Here is a 19,763-nt window from a genome sequence, read left to right on the forward strand (position 1 = left end):
TATGAGGTTCATCCAAATCAGCTTAAACACAAACGAGGGAACTTTTATACAATTAAGTTTTTGCATGTATATCTGGCCAAGAGCAAAGATTTTGGAAAAATTTCTCGGTCAAAGAAGGTTTTGACAAACAGTGCCTTCCCTCTGTTTCTTTTCTCTCTATCTTTTCTCTCTGCGCACGTAAATCGCATTGTTGTTGCCAAATCTTTAGTTTAGTTTAGCTTTTAGATTCATTGGACCCTCTCCCTCTCTCTCGCTGTTAGTTCAGAGTTCAGTTTCGGGGTTCTGCTTCTAAAAGCTTTCAGTGTGACACATTTTAGTCGACCATGAGCGAATTCAATAAACAAAATTTCCCTGTTTTCTGTTTTCTCCTCCTCCTCCTTCCATGGCTTTTGCCAGCGCAACCAGAAGGTGGGTTAACATACATCTTATTGAAGTCCATTTCGTCTCTGTTTTCTGTTCGATGTTCTGTTTTTTCTTGGAAGAAATGGACCATATCTTAATGCTTGTTTCTTCGTTCTTGCAGATCCACCGTATGTGAGTTTCGTTGTAAACGCCACGGAATTACCCACGAGAGAGGATTATGATTATATCATCGTCGGAGGCGGCACCGCTGGTTGTCCATTAGCAGCTACATTGTCTGATAAATTCAGAGTCTTGTTGTTAGAGAGAGGTGGGTACATGCATGACAAACCGGACCTCATGAACCAAGAAGGGTTCTTGCCTCTGCTATCCCATACAGACACCTTCGACTCGCCTGCTCAACCTTTCACTTCTGAGGACGGTGTTCCCAATGCTAGAGGAAGAGTTCTCGGTGGAAGTAGCGCAATCAATGCTGGGTTTTACAGCAGAGGAGATACAGAGTTCTTTGAGAAATCTGGGGTTTACTGGGACATGAATCTCGTGAACCAGTCTTACGAGTGGGTGGAGAAGACTGTGGTTTTTAAACCCAATCTCTTAAACTGGCAATCGAAGATTCTTGATGGGCTTCTTGAAGCTAACGTTACTCCATACAATGGGTTCAGTCTCGATCATGTAACCGGAACCAAGATTGGTGGTTCTACCTTCGATACCTCTGGTCGTAGACACTCAGCTGCAGATCTTCTGAACAACGCAAACCCTTCAAACATCAGAGTTGCTATCCATGCGAATGTCATCAGGGTTCTCGTGGGCTCACGCTCTACTTCTTCTGGTTCTTTTTCTCATCCCTCGTTTCTGACGTTGAGTTCTGCTTCCTCTGATTGAGTGATAGTTATTTTGATTTTTTCTTTAGGGTCACGCCAAGAATCCTGATTAGTTTTGCTTTTCAGAAAAACATATCAAACTAAGCTAACGTGGGTCAACAGGCCATGTGAAATGACGGAATTGACCTTGGACTGTACTGTTTCAGGTTCATTGTCTTCCTCTGCTGCGGCGAAACAGGCAGCGAGTGGTGTGGTTTACAGGGATGGATTGGGACGGCACCACCGTGCCATGATACGCGGGGAAGGGGAAGTAATACTATGTTCAGGGGCCATTGGCAGCCCTCAGCTTCTGTTTCTAAGCGGCATTGGCTCGCGTGCTTACCTTGCCTCAATGGGTATACCAGTGGTGAACCACCTCCCCTATGTGGGTCAGTTCATGTATGACAATCCCCGGAATGGCATTTCAATTGCTCCACCACACCCAGTCGATCATTCTCTCATACAGGTGGTGGGCATTACCATATCAGGCAGCTACATTGAGGCTGCATCAAACATTGTCCCTTTTGTGTCTCCAGTTCGCCCCATCTTCCTGCGTGACCCTTTTTCTCCGGTCTATATTACTATTGCCACCATTATGGAGAAGATTTCTGGGCCACTCTCGAATGGATCGCTTCGTCTTGCATCCACTGATGTCAGAGTGAATCCAGTAGTGCGGTTTAACTACTTCCAGAACCCGGTGGATTTGGCACGGTGCGTTTCAGGGATGCGCAAGATAGGTGAGGTACTGAGGAGCCAGTCAATGGATGGTTTTAGGACCAGGGGCTTGCTTGGTGCTAGGGATTTTAGATATGTTGGGCCAACATTGCCCTCAAATTTGTCTGATGATGGGTTGATGGCTGACTTTTGCCGCCGAACAGTTGCAACCATATGGCACTACCATGGTGGCTGCCTGGTAGGGAAGGTTGTTGATGGTCAGTACAGGGTGATTGGCTTGGATGGGCTTCGAGTTGTTGATGGATCTACTTTCACAGTGTCTCCAGGAACAAATCCTCAGGCAACACTGATGATGCTGGGAAGGTAAATTATGGTTCTTTGTTTGTGTCTGATCTGATGTTTACTGAGGAATAAAGTTTGATGTTATTGATGGTGGTTTTCTTCTCTTTTTCCATTTTTTTGGCAGGTATGTAGGTCTACAGTTGATCAACAACAGAACTTCCAAGATATAATGGTTGTTCTTGCGAGGACAAAATTGTTGGTTTCGGGCCATGAGATTTTTCTACGGCTTCAATTGGCTGCTTGTCAATTTTTTCGTTCCCTTTGTCTTTCCCTCGTAAAATTTCTTTGGTGCATTGGAATGACGTTTCAATAGAGGATAAGATGTAGTTGCAGAGTGTATAGAAGAGCAGAGGAGTAGAAGTATTCCTTTCTGTCTTAATTGTTCATTTCATATTCCCTCTTTTCTCTCTCTCTCTCTCTCTCTCCCCCCCCCCCACAGCAGGAACATTTTGGATTAATACTGATTGTCAATAATTAAACACAACTGTATCTGGAATCAGCAACATCCAATGCAACTCGGTTACCCATTTAAAGATTGTGGTTGACTAATTCTCCCTGAGTGATTTCATTGATGTCTTTTCCAATGAGGTCCTTGGCAAAATGAATCATTCTCTGGTACAATCTGACAATAATGAACTAAAACTGCTGCCATATTAAAAACTAGTTTAGATTTATTCCCTCCCCCATCTGAAATTAAGTCTCTCGAAAGTTACAGTTTAAATCTACCTCTCTCTCCCCTGAAATTACCAAAAGGGGCTGCAGAGTGGGAGATTTGGTTACTCACTTTGTCTTATTAAAGTTCCAGTCCATAGATATTAGCACTATCAAGTCCATAGATATTAGCACTATCAACTAACTTGAAAAAGAGTCTTTGGGGCAAGTCTGTGTGAAGACCTGATCCAGAAATCTTGATCTGTCAGCTCCTGAATATCCTATTCCATGCTCCGCCTCTGCTTTAAAGGTGAGATATGATGCTATTCCTGTTTTTCTGATTCATTTCTATCTTTTGTTCACAGTTTCAAAGATATTGATTCTATTTCTTTTTGATTGATTAGTACTGTGTCTTAGTTCTTATGATATTTTAGTCGGTGGTGTTATGGTATGAGAAAATGTAACTTGGAAGTACATTATCTTTCAAGTTAATGATCTTTATATCATACACTAGTTGGATTAATCATCTATAGTTTAGGTGCATCTCTCTGATTCTGTTCATTTCTATGAAATACTTTCGGCAACTTCTTTTGTTTTACATTTTCTTTTTGTCACGATTTTATATTGACTACCAATGAATTTGGGGTCCCTGTTTAAGTTCTTTGTATATCGTGGTTGTGAAAAAGTGTTTGATTTATAAACTTCCTGAAATTAGGTGGAAATATTTTCTGCAAGAGTAGTTGTATTTGGTACCTATTCGCTCTTTTCACAATTTTTCCCCTGTTCTGGGTTCAGGATAAAGATTTTTGATCAATACAACTTAGCAGTTCTTTCATTATTGTTATTTTTATTATTATTATTATTTTTGAATTGGTTCCACAGTGATTGTTTTCTATTTTTTTTTTTTGGCTAGATGGCTATAAGTGTAGATTAAACTTATACTGTATCGCAGTTCCTGTAACATTTTTTTTTAACTAAATTTTTGCAGTTCCTGTAACTGACTAACTAGATTGCAGCATAAAAAGATGACAGAATTGATTCAAGCTGCAAATCATGTGCTTTCCGCATGAAACTATATAAAGTGGATATGTTAGGTATCATATGTTAGGATCCCAAATAAGCATGTCATCTTAATTGGTTGTGTTTAATTCCTTAAGTGAAGGAATATAAAAATCAGGTCATGGATACTCACCATGCACAAAAATATTAAACTTTTTCCCTACTGTATGTTAACTTTGTTGCCTGGCCTGGAATGAACTGAGCTCGACTAGGCTGATTGGTCCTCATAAGTGAGCCCATCACTGTGTGATTGGGGTTTGGGCTGGGTTTTCACTCCTTGGGTTTGCTGGTTTCGGGCCATGAGATTTTTCTATGGCTTCAATTGGCTGCTTGTCAATTTTTTCATTCACTTTGTCTTTTGCCTTGTAAATTTTCTGTGGTACATTTGAATGATGTTTCAACAGAGGATAAGATTTACTTAAAGAGTAGTATAGAATTAGAAGAGAAGAGGAGTAGAAGTATTTCTCTGTCTTAATTATTAAGTTCATTTCATACTCCCTCTCCCCCCCCCCCCCCCCCCCCCCCCCCCCCCCCCCCCCCCCCCCCTCTTCCCTCCCCCCCCCCCCCACCTCTTCCCTCTCCCCCTATCCCTCTTCACCACCCCACACCCAAGGTTTCAGATAAATGTTCCTGTTTTATACTTGTTACTCTGTGAATAGGTGATGTTCAACTCATACTAGAGATACTTTTGCTTGTTTACTGGCCTGCCGGGTAGTAAAAAATTTTGGAGTATTACTGATTGCCAATAATAAACCCCAACTACATCTTGAATGAGCAACATCCAATGCAACTCAGTTACCATATAAAGATTGTGGTTGACTAATTCTCCCTGAGTAACTTTATTGGTTATAATGAGGTCCTTTGCAAACTGAACTATACTCTGGGTCAATCTGAAAATTATGAACTGAAAGTGTTCCATATCAAAAACTAGTTTAGATTTATTCCCTTCCCATTAGAAATGAAGTCTCTTGAAAGATACAGTTTAAATCTGTGTGTGTGTGTGTGTTGAGAGTAGGATACTTGGTTACTCACTTCATCTTATTGAAGTTACAGTCCACAGATATTAGCACGACTAACTTGGAAAGGAGTCTTGGGGGCAAGTCTGTGTGAAGACCCAATACAGAAAGCTTGATCTGTCAGCTCCTGAAGATCCTATTAAATGCTCTGCCTCTAGTCTAAAGGTAAGCAATGTAGCTTTCCTGTATTGTTGATTCATTTCTATCTTTTGTTCACAGTTGCAAAGACACTAATTCTATTCTTTCTTATTGAATGGTAGTGTATCTTAGTTTTTATGATATTATTTTGCAGTCTTATGATATGAAGTAAGGTAACTTGAAGTAATTTACTCTCAAGTTTATGACCTTTATGATACACTAGTTGGATTAATCATCTTTTGCTTAGGTGCATCTCTCTGATTCTGTTCATTTATGAAATTCCTTGAGCAACTTCTTTTATTTTATTTTTTTTTCTGATTTTATAACAACTACTGATAGATTTGGGTCCCTGTTTAAGTTCCTTGTATTTCGGTGGATAAATTTGCTGCAAAAGTAGTTGTTTTTGGTACCTGTTTTGCTCTTTTCATAATTTTTTCTTTCTTTTCTGGGTTCAGAATAGAGATTTTTGATCAATACAACTTATCAGTTCATTTTTTTTTTTTCCTCTTGAATTGGTACCACTGATGGTTTTGTATTTTCATCTTTGGCTAGATTAAACTTATTCTGTATCACAGTTTCTATAACTGACTATCTAGATTGTAGTATAAAAAGATGACAGAATTCATTCAAGCTGCAAATTATGAATCATTTTCTCAGAGGATAAGGAAAAATTCTGTAAATGATTATCAGCGATGTTTATGTTTATATGCAAACTGCAATTACATGTACGCAAGTTTCACTGGTTTTGCTAGGGTTGGAAATTTTCCTTTAAAACCTACAATCCTGTTGTACAGGATATTAACTCCTGTTTTGTCTGAATTGACATATTTAGACTAAACCTTATTTAAGTTCAGATGAAGAATAGTTTTGACCTAGATCTTGATCAAAAGGTTGTTGTCTATTCCTGGTTACATTTGAGTACACAACTACAGACACGGACCCCTGGCTCTTTTCCAAATTTTGAAATTGAGTTTATATCAAGGCACCTTATTGAGATGCTGTATAAAGCTAAAATCAAGCAGCTTAACAAGTTCTGGGTGATGCTTTTGAGCCACTCCATGTAAAAAAGGAGTTGGTGGATTATGAGTAAAGGAAAACTGCATTACTTTTATTGTTTTGAGTTGAAGTGACTGTAATGTTAGTGCCATGTCTCAGATTATTTTGATTGCATGCTTGCTTTAGTTCATCTTTCACTTTAATGTGACAACGTTGCTTTTATGTTGAGTGGCCTATGTACTTGATACTAGTTCCAGGCAAGTGATTTCACATGAACTCTGACAATATATTGGTAATTTTATCAGAAATCATATGCTTTCCACATGAAACTATATACAGTAGATATGTTAGGATCCCAAATAAGCATGTCATTTTAATGAGTTGTGTCTAATTCCTAAAAGTGAAGGAATATAAAATCATGCCATGGATACTCACCACGCACAAATTTTTTTAACTTCTTCCCTACTGTTTGTGAACTTTGTGGCCTGGCCTGGACCAGATGAGCTCAACTCGGCTGAGCTTGGTCCTCATACGTGATCCCATATAGGGTGGACTGAGGTTTGGGATGGTTTCTGCTCCTTGGGTCGGAGCTAGGTCTGTGCTATGTAAAATCTGAGCCTAATCCAGCCTAGTTGTCTGAAGCCACTAGCCAAAGTTGTGTCTATCTATAGAGAAGTGGTTAAAAGATTGGCTTGGAGGGACCATTCCATTGAAGTCATTCTCTTTCTTTCATTTTCATGGGAGGATTAGTTTAAGTCCATGTCTGTTTCAGTAAGAAAATCACCAGTTTAAATCAGTATAAAAGTAGGGTTTAATTGAAAGTTTGCTTCAGATTTTATTTTATTTGGGAACAGAAGTGCCTATAAAAAAAATACAAGAATTTGGTAGAACATAGAAAGTGTGGTGGTGTATCAAGTAAGAGAATCCTCAATATTTTCTCTTACATTCCTTAATAATATCCCTTACAATATAAATGATGCATATATCTCCTGAATCCTCTGAACTTATAAATAAATTAGGTAAAACAAGCTATATCTTTCTTTCTTGTTTTTTCCTCTCTCTCTCTCCCCAGATAAATAAATAATCCATCACCAAAAGGAAAGAAGGGGGGAGAGAACAACCAGAGACCAAGGGCCGAGCCTGACAGAGGCTTGGAAGGGCAAACAAAATGCAAAATAATACAAAAGACTAAAAACTAATGAACAAGAGCTCAAGCCCAACAGGCCTAAGGGCCAAAGTAAAACTATTTCTTTTTATTCTTTTTATTTATTTTTCCTCGAAGACGGGAGCTCGACTAAATAATCATCGGCTAAGGAGTGGAGACCTTTTGTTGAGTGAAAGCTTCTCTAGCTTTCCCAAAGAGGCGGGGAAGGGGTCTCAGTGTCAGAAGAGTCCCCAAGTTCACAATTGATCATTGAAATGGAGGCAAGGTTAGGCTCTAGGGTAGGGGAAGGGACAGGCCCAGAGGGGGAGACTAGGCTGGAATCAAAGGGGAAAGAGGAAGGTAGGGCTGGTTTTTTTTTTTTGGTAAAGAAACTATCATTCAACTACACAGGAAGGCAAGGCATCGAATTACAAAGGTCCAAGAGCAAGAGGTGGAAAGTGGCCAATGATCCTCCCTGTAGGGCGGCCTTCCTAGCAAAGGTGTGCTACATGATTACACTCCCTGGGACTAAAAGAGAAGGAACAATCCAAAAAATAAGAAGATAAGTGAGTAACATCCTCCACAATAGGTTTCAAACTTACGGGGGTGGCGGGGATTATGCGGCCACGACAACCTCCGCGTCCTCTCACAACAATATAATCAACTCCTTCAGCCGGTAGCCCCTCTCGAATACATTACCTCTCCTTCGGACACCGAACCGAAATCGATGGGATTGAACGGCAAGAGTGGGTGCCCCGTGTCTCCACGAAGAACAAAACCCAATCCTCCTTTCTTCCCTCTTGTGCGGATCGGTGTTGAGCTTACAAACTCCTCTAGGAGGTGCTGTCCATTTCGATTAGTTCTCTCCAATGGTAAAAGAGGAGTGTCATTAGTGGCGAGACCTGAAGGCTCTTGAAAATCTGCTGCACTCCTCGGGCCTTCTGACACCCGCATGGAGAGGTTCCACGCCTTCAAAGGAGCTTATTACGGGCCAGCCAAATTTCCCACAGATGAATCTCGAGAGACTTGATATCCCTTTGATTCCATCTGCTATAAAGATGGAAGAGACAAGTTAGAATGAGGGGCAGAACCCAGGGAGAGTGAACCAGCGGCTCGGGCAAGAGCAATCCAACAATAGATGTTCACGTTTCCTCATCCCCACCACATCTAGGGCGCAAGAGTCCCTAGTCAAATGCCTAATTTGAAGAGCCTTTGCAGTAGCTAGACCTCCAGAGAGAGCTCTCCACAGGAAGGTCCGAATTTTTGGGGATGTCTTGCAGCTCCAAATAGCTTTCCAAACTTCTTTAGGGACTTGCATCTGGGACAGTTCAGCACCATGTGCTTCTCTGTTCTCTTTGTCTAAAATGTCACATAATCTGTGGTAAGCAGATTTAGTAGAGAATATACCATTTGAAGCTGGACCCCAAATTTGATGGTCTTCTTTTGGAAACAAAGCAAGTTTTATAGAGAGAATGGCCTTTGAATCCTCCTCATGAAACATTTCCCTTATAAGATCAGCCTTCCATACTCTGTTGACTTCATCAATTAAATCAGCTACCCAAGTGACCCTCGAAGACCTGAAAGATTGGTGCACAACTTTATATTCAGGGTTTTGAGGAATCCATCCATCCTCCCAAATATTGATTTTCACACCTGTACCAATCCTCCACAATAGCCCTGCTTTTAGAACTTCTCTTCCTTCAAGGATTCCTCTCCAAGCCCAGGAGGGAGACGAGGATAATCTGGCCTCCAAAAATCACGAGAGGGAAATAGAGTTTTTATAAAATTGGGCCCAATAAGATTGGGGATCCGACCAAAGCCTCCAAGCTAATTTACCCAATAAAGCTCTATTATGTAATTCAGGGTCTCTGAAGCCTAGACCCCCTTTCTCTTTTGACTTGCTCATCCTCTTCCATGATATCCAACATACCTTGTGCTCCTTGTCCGTATTGCCCCAATAGAACTGAGAGATCGAGCTCCTTAGCTTCTGATGATGTGCCTTAGGGATCTTAAAATGTGAGGCAGCATAGGTGTATCCAGATAAAGCCACTGATTTAATTAAAACCTCCTTCCCCGCATGTGAAAGTAAATTACTTGTCCAACCCTGCATTTTGTTAAGAGTTCTTTCTTCCACATCCTGAAATAGAGTTTTCTTTGACAGTCCAAATTCCACTGGTAATCCCAAATACTTCTTTGGACCCTGCCCATAAGGGATTTTAAGAATACGAGATAACCACCTTTTGATTCGAGTAGGTGTGTTTGGACTAAAAGTGAGGCATGATTTTTGGCCATTGATTCTTTGGCCACTTGCAGAGCAATAAAAATCAAGACATGCTTTCGATTGTGGACTTCACTCAATCCCACTTCACAAATAAAATACCGTCATCTGCAAAGAGTAAATGGGAAAGAGGAGTGCTTCTATTCCTGACCTTGATCCCATGAATAAAACCATTGTTTTCTGCTTCAATCAAAATGGCACTCAAAGCCTGGGAGCATAACACAAATATGGAGGGGGAGAGGGGATCACCCTGCCTGATACCTCTAGATGGAGTAATGGTAGGTTGAGGTATACCATTCACTAATATGCTATAAGATACGAGGTAAGACAAGACATGACCATCTTCACCCACTTGCCCGAGAAGCCAAGTGCCCGAGAACCTTTTCTACAAAATTCCACTCCATCCTGTCATATGCCTTGGTCATATCTAACTTGATAGCCATGAGCCTTTTCTTCCCGTTCTTTTTCTTCCTGATATAATGGAAGGCCTCATGGGCCATGAGGACGTTGTCAGAGATCAATCTCTGAGGGATGAAAGCCGCCGAGTAGGGGAAATAATATTATCCGTGGACCTTGGTCGGTGGCTAGAATTTTGCTCACAATTTCTGTGACATTACATAGGCTAATAGGTCCGAAATGGTCAACCTACTCGGTTGGTCAACTTTAGGGATCAAACATAGATAAGTCACATTTGCATCCTTGGACATGCCCCGAATTGAAAAATTCATAAACAAAGTTACAAACATCGTTCCAGCTGCCGATTTCGGAAGAAGCGGGGGTAGCCATCGGCCAGGAGATTTGAGAGGTGCCATGTCCCAAACCTTTCTTGATTTCCTCCTCGGTGGGTGTAGAGCATAATCTATCATTAATGTCCCGAGAGCCGGTTGTTGAGCGTAAAGCAGCGCAGGCTTCCTCATCAATTGGTTCCGAGGAAAAAATCTTCTCATACTTCTCTGAATGATATTCTTATGTCCTTTCGATTCGCCCGTCCCATCGGGTTCTTTAAGCCGAATTTGTTTCGTTTCCTTCTTTGTATGGCACAAGTATGAAAGAATTTGTATTCCTATCCCCTTCCGTGCCCAATGTACTTTGCCTTCGTGCCAATGCCTTCCTCCCTTTGATAGGCCACCCGAAGGTGCTCTTGAATTTCACATTCCCTAGATTGATTCAAATCCGAGGAGGTGCATCTTGTAGATATTCGAGTTCCTTGAGCAAAGTAGCATTCTGCTATTGATATTACCAAACACCTTTAGATTCCAATCAAACCTTCCCCGCATTTTGGCTCTTCGCTGAATTATGTCACTAGCTTTACCATATGATGGTATATTCCATGCCGTTTGGCTTTTCCGCTGCTCTGGGAAACCCTGCCTCAATCGAAAGGTTTGGGGCCCTTGGGAATATGACCTTGAGTATCTCGGATGGGAATGATCGAACCGAACAAGATTAGTAAATAATCTTACCCATGCAGCTTAGCAATCCTCTATCAAGTCGTTTAACATTGGCATCACTCCTCCTCTTGTTTGTCCATGTGAATTGAGCTCCATGAGATCTAACATCAATCAGTTGGCAATCATTCAGTTGCCTAACCGTCCATGTCTGGTCGTTGGTTTCCCCCCTTTTCTTTCCATTGCGGGTATGAATTAAATCGCCTGCGCCCGCCTCCCCCCTTCCATCACCCGCTTTTATTCGTTCCCGGCCGTGTCTCTTCTCCACGGGAAGAGGGCTAGGAAAGGAGCTGAAAGAACGAAGCTTGGATGGGGGAAGGACCCAACAAAAAACCCAGGGTAGAGAAGAGGAGGGGGAATAAGACAGTCCAATAGAGAGGGAAAGGGGGTGAAGGTTGGGCCCAAGTGAGGGTTGGACCGGGGCTAACCTAGAACCAGAAATAGAGGTAGAATGGAGAAGAGGCCTGGTGGGGAGATAGAGGTAAGGGAGAGTGAAGGATGGCGGGCTAGGTGGGGACCACACTAGAAGAGGGAGAAGATGGGATCATGGAGTGAAGAAGGGAAGGGGAAGCATGGGAAATGGAGGTTGCAGAAGAGTTAAGCACGGAAGAGGAAATAGCAAGCAAGCAGGGTAAAGGAAGAGAAATGGTTGAGAAGGGTAGTGGCACAGGAGGGGCAAGGGGCTCAGAGGTCAGCATAAAGGCAGGGTAGGGGGCTCAGAGGTCAGCGGGAGAGCGGGGGCAGAGGGGAGATGACATGGGAAAATTAGGGAAAGAGAGACCGAGTAGACTTGTTGCCTGTGATGGTAGGGGAGAATTGACTGGAAAACAGGGTTTTCCATTCCACCAAGAGACGAATTGACCAATGGGGAGGAGGAGGGTTGGAACCGAAATAGTGGTTTCCAAGGTGCCAGAGGGATCTCCAAGAAGAGAAAAAGGGTGTTGGGTCAAAGGTGGCATTTGGCTCGGGGAGGACCGTTGGGGATCTTAGCCTAGTGAATGGTTTGAGGAGCACTGTCATAGGTCAATCGGGCTGCTTCTTTACACAAGTGGAATGACCAAAAGAATTGCAACATAGGTGTTTGCGAATTTTAAAAGTAACTGCAAGCGCACGGTATCATGTAGCTAACGGGTCGATCTCAAGGAGATATACCACTTAGAATTCAACTTCTTAATAGTAATGCGAGAGTGGAATGATTCAATTTTTTTTTTAACTAATTAACTAAACTAAACGATCCTAATCTATTCGTCTAATGCAATCGAATTGAAACGAAAAATAAATTAAACACAATCAATGCATAAATAAAAGACAGGAAAAAAATGCGAACAATAAAAATAAAAAAGAAAATAAATAAATAAAACCAGTTAGTATGTTAAAGCAGTTAGTAAAATTTAGTTCATAGCTAAAATGCAGATGCAACACCACCCGTCACCAGAAGCAGAGGCAAGACTGTAGGCTTGCTCCGGTTATGTGGTCCGAGATGATGAATGAATAGGCAGAAAGTAAATAACAGAAACAAAGTAATAAACAAAGCAATAAAAGGAAAAGGAAGCCTTAACCAAAGAGAGGTACGACTATAGGCATCTCTGATCAAGGATCCAAGGGAAGGGAGAACAATAAATAATGCTGAAAGTAAATCCTAAATTAAGAATATGGAGGGGTAGATAGAAGCGGGAATGGAGGGAGGAGAGAAGATTAATAAAGAAGGTTACTTACTTGCGAATTGAACAAACGATTCGAATCTCAACCAACCCTAACAACCAGTTCTAGATCTAGAATGATCTAAATCTGCAATTGCTAGACCCAGAGAAAAACGAATCTAAAAAAATTGAAACTTGAACTTGAAGCTTGAACTTGAATTGCATTACATAAAAAGATTAAACCTAAACATTGAATCTAGAAATTTAAATCTCACTAATGCAAGCAAAGAAAACTAGAGAAAACCTTAATAAACTAAAGAGAGAAGAAAGAATGCTTCTACTAAGCTCTAGAACACGTTCTCCTTTGATGGAGTATGCTCTCCTTTTATAGAGTTTACATGAGATATGAAGTACGGCTGAATTTGAATAAAACTCAGGGTTTCTATCTGACTCAACCAATTAGGGTTTTGACGTAGTAATCGCGCCAACTTAGAGAAGTCAGATGCATAATTCCACCGTTGGATTTGAGGTTTAAGTAGTCGTGAAGCTCTCCTCCAAAAATCAGCACGATCGGACATCGGATGACCGTTCGATGAAGGGTTTTATCGAAACTGGACAGAGGCATTCAAAAACGGGGTTTTTCCTCTTTTTCTTTTTGAATATAATTCTTTTTCCTCTTTTTCTTTCTTTAATTAAATCCAAGATAAGAGATAAGATATTGAGGTATGCAAGGACTCTTTTCCATTTGGACTCTCTCAATAATATCTCTGTAGATTTGATTTAAAATCTCAGCCGTAGATCAAATTTGCCTTCTTTATCTCTTCAATATTTCGGAGTTGGCCCATAATCACACATCTCTAGCCCATCATGCTCCAGATCAGGCCCATTTTCGCATTTGAGAATTTGAATGGACTTCTTGACGTGTAAAATAACATGACTCAAGCCCAAAACTCCAAATATTTGCTTAAATCTTGAAAAGTCCTAAAATCTGCAAAAACAACATAAAACCCAAGGTAACTCTACTCTTAAGTGTATAAAATGCATGCTTTATGCCCTAAGATTTCACACATAAATGTGCTCATCAATAGGCTGTGGGGAGGTCCCCATAACGGACCTCTTGGATGAAGGCAAAGCCTCCTTCCTTGACTAAAATCATAGAGGGGAGAAAGGATATTGCAGGGAATTTGATGCATATACAAGCAAATGACAATTGGTCCTTCAACAACGTTCGCATGTCCAAGTATAGTGGGGTGCACAGAGCAGAACCAACAAGGCTCAAACCTTCAGAGCACCAGTAAGGGAGAGGAGCCTTGGAAGAAGACCCGGAGAAGTAAGGAAGAGAAATCCTCATGCGTAAGGCACAACTTGTGGTGCCATTGCTTGAGGAAAATGGATTTCTTCCCCACAATTTAGGGCCCTCCTTCAATGGCTCTAGCCTTGTCTGAATCAGATGAGAATTTGAAAAGAAAGAAGCCGTGATCAAGCAAGAAAGCATCGAGCATCCCAGAGGGCTTCCATTGCTTAGAGAGGGATGCTTTGACCATGGGAAGGGGGGGGGATGAGAGCCAAGGAAATGGCCTGAAAAATGCAATGACTTCACTAAGAGACTTCTTCATCAAGAGCCTGTGGCGTACGAACACAAGGGTCTACTCTTCTCCAAAGAAGAGGGTATTAGTCGAAGGTGAAGGCCAGCTCAGGATTGCTGCATGGAAGGCAAGAAGAAAGGACCAGAAGTGAGGGAGGGAAGGTGGAGGAGGGGTGGAGGGAGAGGTGGAGGAGGCTGAAGGGGGTGGAGGTGGCGGAGGATTGGGGGGGGGGGGGAGGGTGTAACAACCCCCATATTTCTAACTCGAGATCCGTATTCCAGGTCCAAGAACCCGAAGGTCTAGTTGGGTGAACTTGTGGAGTATCCAGATTGAAGCCCATGATCCATACCCTGGACCCATGGATCTGGATCCATTATCTGAAGAGCCTGCCTTGGCTGGAATTTGGAATTTGGAAGTCGGTGTTGTTCCAGAGATGTCCGGAATGAAGGTAAGATCTCCCCCATCTCTTCTTTAGGGCTAGGTTGGCCTTGGGTATCAACCCCCTAGTAAAAGCACCCTTGTATGGCAAATTACATGGGGGCGGTTACTAGTGGCGGTCGCTCAACCTAAGCGACCGGCCCAAGCGACCGCCCGGTCTATTTTTGGGGATTTTGCCCCCTGGCTTCTATAAAAGGCAACCTCTGTCTAATTAATGAATACTTTATTCGTGGTTGCTTATTTGGGAGGTTAGACGGCTGCGGGGAAGATCCGAAAGAGTCTCTGGAGTACTGACAATGACTTGGAAGATCAGTTCTTTCCTTCTCTCTTTCTGGCGTGAGGTATTGAATTAATCCTTCGTTCTTTACTCTCTTTGTTCGTTAAATTGTATTAACCCTTTTTCCATTGTCTTTGTGATTACCCCTTGGATATTTTAACTCTCTTTTTAATCTACTTGAGATGGAATAACCGTAAACGAAACCCTGTTTCCGTGAGAAGGTTAATCCAGTCAAGGGGAGGGTTATGGGTAATCTATTGATGGTAATGGTTAGTTTTCCCTCACCCTTTTGGCTTAGGGATGTTTGATTCGAGACTTAGGTCAAGATTACTCGAAATCCGGATTGAAACTGAGTAATCAGAAGCCTGAGTTTCGGATTGAAACTCACTGTTTTTGGGGCGGTCACTAGTGGCAGTCGCTCAACCTAAGCGACCGGCCGGTAAACAGAGACCAAATGGTTTTTGGTTCTGATTCAAATTGATTCATTTAACTTATGTGTTACTGTAACCCTGTATATAGGTAACTACTGTTTGAAAGAAAAGTCATATAATTGTTATCAAATTTCATTTTACGGACAATCTTATTATATGCAGGTAAGGACAATTCATCCTATCTCCTGAATAGACTTATAATATGTTAATCTAGTGTATATCTGAAATCATATTTCTTTACATTTGTTGTTGTTTATATGTTTTGTATAGAAATCATATTACTTTACTGCTGTTTGTCTTACTTATACACATATTGTATTGATTATGGATGTTGTGGATTGATGGTAGTTGGTATATGGTTCTGATAGATGAGGTATCTATTTTGGGATATCTTGGCTAAGGATATCAGGAGGCTGTGGAATGGGACACATGCCTGCTGATGTCTCCAGCACTGTCTTTACTATTTGATGGCATTATTTAGGTAGAGTCTAGATTGCATGGTTATGTACCCCACATGCTACTACCCTTTTGGTAGGGGGATTGAAATCAAGTGACCCGTGATGACAGTGATGTGACTTGGTGGTCCATTGTTAGTCATATAAATGGTAGGGTTGCATGTGTTAGGGTTGGGCTCATGGATGTTCAAGGATCGGACCGGGTGTCGTGAGGAATCATGAGAGCATCCGCCCCAATAATATGTGGATGACCATAGGGTTAAGGAGTGGAGTCCAATAGAGGTATCCAGTCCGTGAGGATTCTCTCTCCTAGGTTGCGAAGGATACTGAACCGAGTTGGTTGGTGCCATAGGGGATGTATCTGGACTTCATGTAGACATGTAACCAATATGACCTTGCATTGGATTAGAAACCCCGACATGCGCCAGTACTCATTACCAACGGTCGTGGTAAGAGAGTGTTGACTTAACCCCCAGCCATGGAATTGAGAGCCAGGTGTGGATTTTCCCTTTTTCCCATGATCCCTACAGAGGTAGCCCCAGTCCTTGCCGGATCAGAGTGATGAGACTTACCCAGAGGAGGGTTGGTGTATAACTTAAAGCATGTCAACTATTAGAGACTTGCATAGTTAGAAATCATAGTATCATTCATGTTTTGCATTCACTTATATTATACATGTATTTTGGCATTATTGGATATATTGATGGGATGTTGATTGTTTCTTACTGAGTTCTTTAGAACTCACATCTTTATTTTGTATTGTTTATTAGCCTGCACAGAAGAAGGAACTTTACAGGAAGATGGACTGGTTTCCTATGAAGGAACCATACTGCATGAAGAAGATGTGGCACCGTCAGTGGGAGATGGAAATAGCATGTGCGGGAGCTCCTGTAGCTGCATGGAGTGCGCTTATCGCACCTATTGATGATCAAAGGTGGAGGGTGGTCAGAAAGTTTGCTCAGCGAATAGAGTTGAATTGGAGAACATCTTACCTTGAGATCCATGAAAAACACTTTTTAGATTTAGAAAAGGAAACTGGGAAGAAATTGATTTAACCTTTTTGTTTACTTCCGCTGAAACCTTTATTCCATTTTATTCATTATTTCTTTCCTTTATTTATTGACATTGGAGTATTTTGGACTCTTGTAATTCATTTAATTCAGTTATTGAATAGTCTTTGCTCTTGATTATCATTATTTGTCTTAAATATTGTGATAGACTAAAACCTTGGATCTTGTGACGGATCGCACCCACGGGTTGTCGGGCGGGTAACCGAGACCGACGGGTGGGGTGTGACAGAGTGGTATTAGAGCTTTGGTTTTACAAAGTCAATAATATTTAATACAAGTGTTAGATGAGCAATCTGAGTCATAGATCCAGAAGTGATTCAAAAGAATTAGAGTGAATAATAGAACATCTTTCGTTAGAAACAAACTGAGAAAATAAGTGAATCTTCTTTTGAATAACTTATTATAAATCAAGTGAAATACATTCTCACATTGTAATTATCAAGAAAGTGCATAAGAGACAATAATACAAGCGCAATAAACATAACTGTATTTCATTAATAAGATGAAGCTTTACATAACTTGGAGCGTACTCTACGCTTTACAAAATGTTAGGAAACGAACATGTGCTGAATAAAAACTACAATAAACATATATAAACCCTAAAGTCAGTACTGAATCAAAATGAATCAAAACCTAAACCTATCTACTGCTGTGGTGGTGGTGGTGGAGCTAGTCTCATCTAGCGGAGTATGTCAAGGCACTCTGCTATCTGGCCCCTCATCTCTATCTGCCCCTGCTTGAACTGGTCCATCCGAGTGAATAGACCTCTAGCCTAAGGTGGTGTGACCTCCGAAGTATCCTGAGTCCCGGATGTGCCTCTTGTCTCGAACTGGGAAGGTGGTGGCGAGTCTGCATGATCCTCATCATCAGCCTCTACATCCATGTCCTCCGGCTCGGCTGGCATCTCCGGTGAGTTTGGTCGACCCAGTAAGTGCATCTGAGCGACCAACCTGTGACCTATCGTGCAGCCATGCCCAACTGGGACAGCCTCCTCTCCCTCGAAGTCGACCCCGAAGTGCTCGAAGATCCGTGTCAGAACTCGCCCGTATCCAAGGTTTGCTCCCCTCGGATGTGTCACTCGATAGATCATGGCATTTTGGATTATGTAAGCCAAGTCTATCTGGTAGCGGGTGTACACTGAGAAGGTCATCATAGCCTGCATGAGTGAAATCTCACTCTGATGACCTACCTTTGGCAGCAAGTTCCGTGCTATGATCCTGGAGATGATCCTGCATGAGGGATACAGCTCGGTCACTGACTCTACCCCGCTGCACTCCTGTGGGCAAATGCTCGAGAAGACGAGAGCTCTCTCCTCCCAGTGAATGACATCGTCTGACTCAGCCCCCAGCTTGAACCATCTCCTGTCGCTGTGGATGTATGGCACGTCTAGGATGTGAGCCAGCTCCTGTGGTGAAGCGTATGTCTGTAGTCTTCACTCGGCTCTCTATAACTAGCCTAGTGTCGTGCTCTCCATCCATCTCTCTGTGGAAGGTCAGGTTGCTGTAGAATAACCTGACTAGCTTGGGATAGGCATCCTCGTTAAAAAACAAGGTACCTCTTCAGCCCACAGCCGCAAATCTACTTTCGATCTGGAACTGTGCTACCTCTGAAGTCACTACTGGTCGACCATGTTCGATCGGACGATGACTAAAGTGGCCAAAGTACAGCTCCTGTGCCTCCAGTGATCTAAAGTAGTATGGATGGACTGGGTCATGTGCGTCACCTCTACCTCGACCACGACCTTGGCCGCGCATGGGTACTCTCCTACCTCCGCGGGCAGCCATCTAGTGAGAAAATCTGTTTTTAGGCGAAAAAGATGCAAAATGAGAAGCCATGAGATGTCTAATAATTACCTATTTGTGTAAAAATGCATAGTGAACAGTAGATCATGCCTAGACATGTTATGTGATGTAAAAGAATCATTTTTGCACAAAAGAAAACCTAAAAATAGTTACACATTGTAGTTCTATCATGCAAACCATAGAAATGAAGGGTTTTATGAGAAGATTACCTGTGTAGCGTGTATGCGTTGCGTGGGAAGTAGATCCGAAGCCAACGGAGTCTCCAAAATACTTTCCTAACCCTTTGCACGAAATCCCCAGAGCCCAAAATGTGTTTTGAGAAGTGTAGAAATGAAATGAGACCCAAAAACCGTATTTGAAGCGTTGCTTTCACGCGTATTTTGGGGCGGTCGCTACTGGCGGTCGATTAATTTGAGCGACCGGTCCAGTTACTGTTGCATAGATTTTTGGATTTTGGCTCTGTTTTGTTGATTTTTGGAATTCGTGCTTGTTGCTGCTTATGTTTGTGAATGTTGGCCATGTTGTGGAGTTATTTTGACTTGTGAAAAGTTTTCCGGACTTGATCATTGAGTGTTGCTAATCCCTGGAATTCTTTCGCAGAATGGTTCAATTAAGGAATCGTGCTGTTAATGGTCAAGATGAAGAAGAAGGTGGTGAGAATCAGAACCGTGTTGAAATACCTACAGTAAACACTGGAACTGAGCCTCCCCGAGTTGAAATTCCTTCCACTGGTGGAAATCCTCCGCTGACACCGCAAGTAGTCTCTATTCAGGATGTGATGAACATTCTGGGAAATATGATGCATCAGCAGCAGAATCAGTTTACTACTATGATGCAAGGATTTGCGACTACTCAGCAAAATGCTCAGGCAGCTCTTAATCCTAATGGAGCTGGTACTTCTGCAACTGGTACTTTTGTGGATGGTTTTGCCCCTGGTCCGCATGCAAGGTTGATGGAGCATTTCTTGAAGCTTCAGATCCCTGCTTTTGCTGGTATTTCGTCGGATACATGTTCCCTAACAAGTGGATCCGAGAGATGGAAAAAGCTTTTCGCAACCTCCGTTGCAATGAAGCTCAGAAGATTCTTTGTGCAGAACAGAG

At 42.0% G+C, this 19,763-nt stretch overlaps 1 protein-coding gene and 1 long non-coding RNA gene across 2 annotated transcripts; both read left to right on the forward strand.

Annotated features, from left to right (window-relative positions):
• Positions 1 to 323: 323 nt before the first annotated feature.
• On the forward strand, positions 324 to 2,597 carry LOC149018593 ((R)-mandelonitrile lyase-like). The gene is made up of 4 exons (XM_089154392.1): positions 324 to 408; positions 524 to 1,189; positions 1,388 to 2,258; positions 2,362 to 2,597. The coding sequence occupies exons 1-4, from the start codon at positions 324 to 326 to the stop codon at positions 2,405 to 2,407; spliced, it is 1,668 nt and encodes a 555-aa protein (XP_089010518.1). The 3' UTR covers positions 2,408 to 2,597.
• Positions 2,598 to 3,104: 507 nt separating this feature from the next.
• On the forward strand, positions 3,105 to 16,640 carry LOC149018594 (uncharacterized). Its single transcript, XR_016173134.1, has 3 exons — positions 3,105 to 3,198; positions 5,001 to 5,128; positions 16,562 to 16,640. It is a non-coding gene; the product is annotated as an uncharacterized LOC149018594 (long non-coding RNA).
• The last annotated feature ends 3,123 nt before the right edge of the window (positions 16,641 to 19,763 follow it).

This window comes from Hakea prostrata, chromosome 4, assembly GCF_041222555.1.
Source record: "Hakea prostrata isolate BN-2017 chromosome 4, UWA_Hpros_2, whole genome shotgun sequence".
NCBI lineage: Eukaryota > Viridiplantae > Streptophyta > Magnoliopsida > Proteales > Proteaceae > Hakea > Hakea prostrata.

Coding starts and splice junctions, on each gene's coding strand:
- LOC149018593 (XM_089154392.1), top strand. CDS start 324: ATGAGCGAATTCAATAAACAAAATTTCCCTGTTTTCTGTTTTCTCCTC. Junction 409..523: donor TTTGCCAGCGCAACCAGAAG/GTGGGTTAACAT, acceptor TCGTTCTTGCAG/ATCCACCGTATGTGAGTTTC. Junction 1,190..1,387: donor CTCACGCTCTACTTCTTCTG/GTTCTTTTTCTC, acceptor GTACTGTTTCAG/GTTCATTGTCTTCCTCTGCT.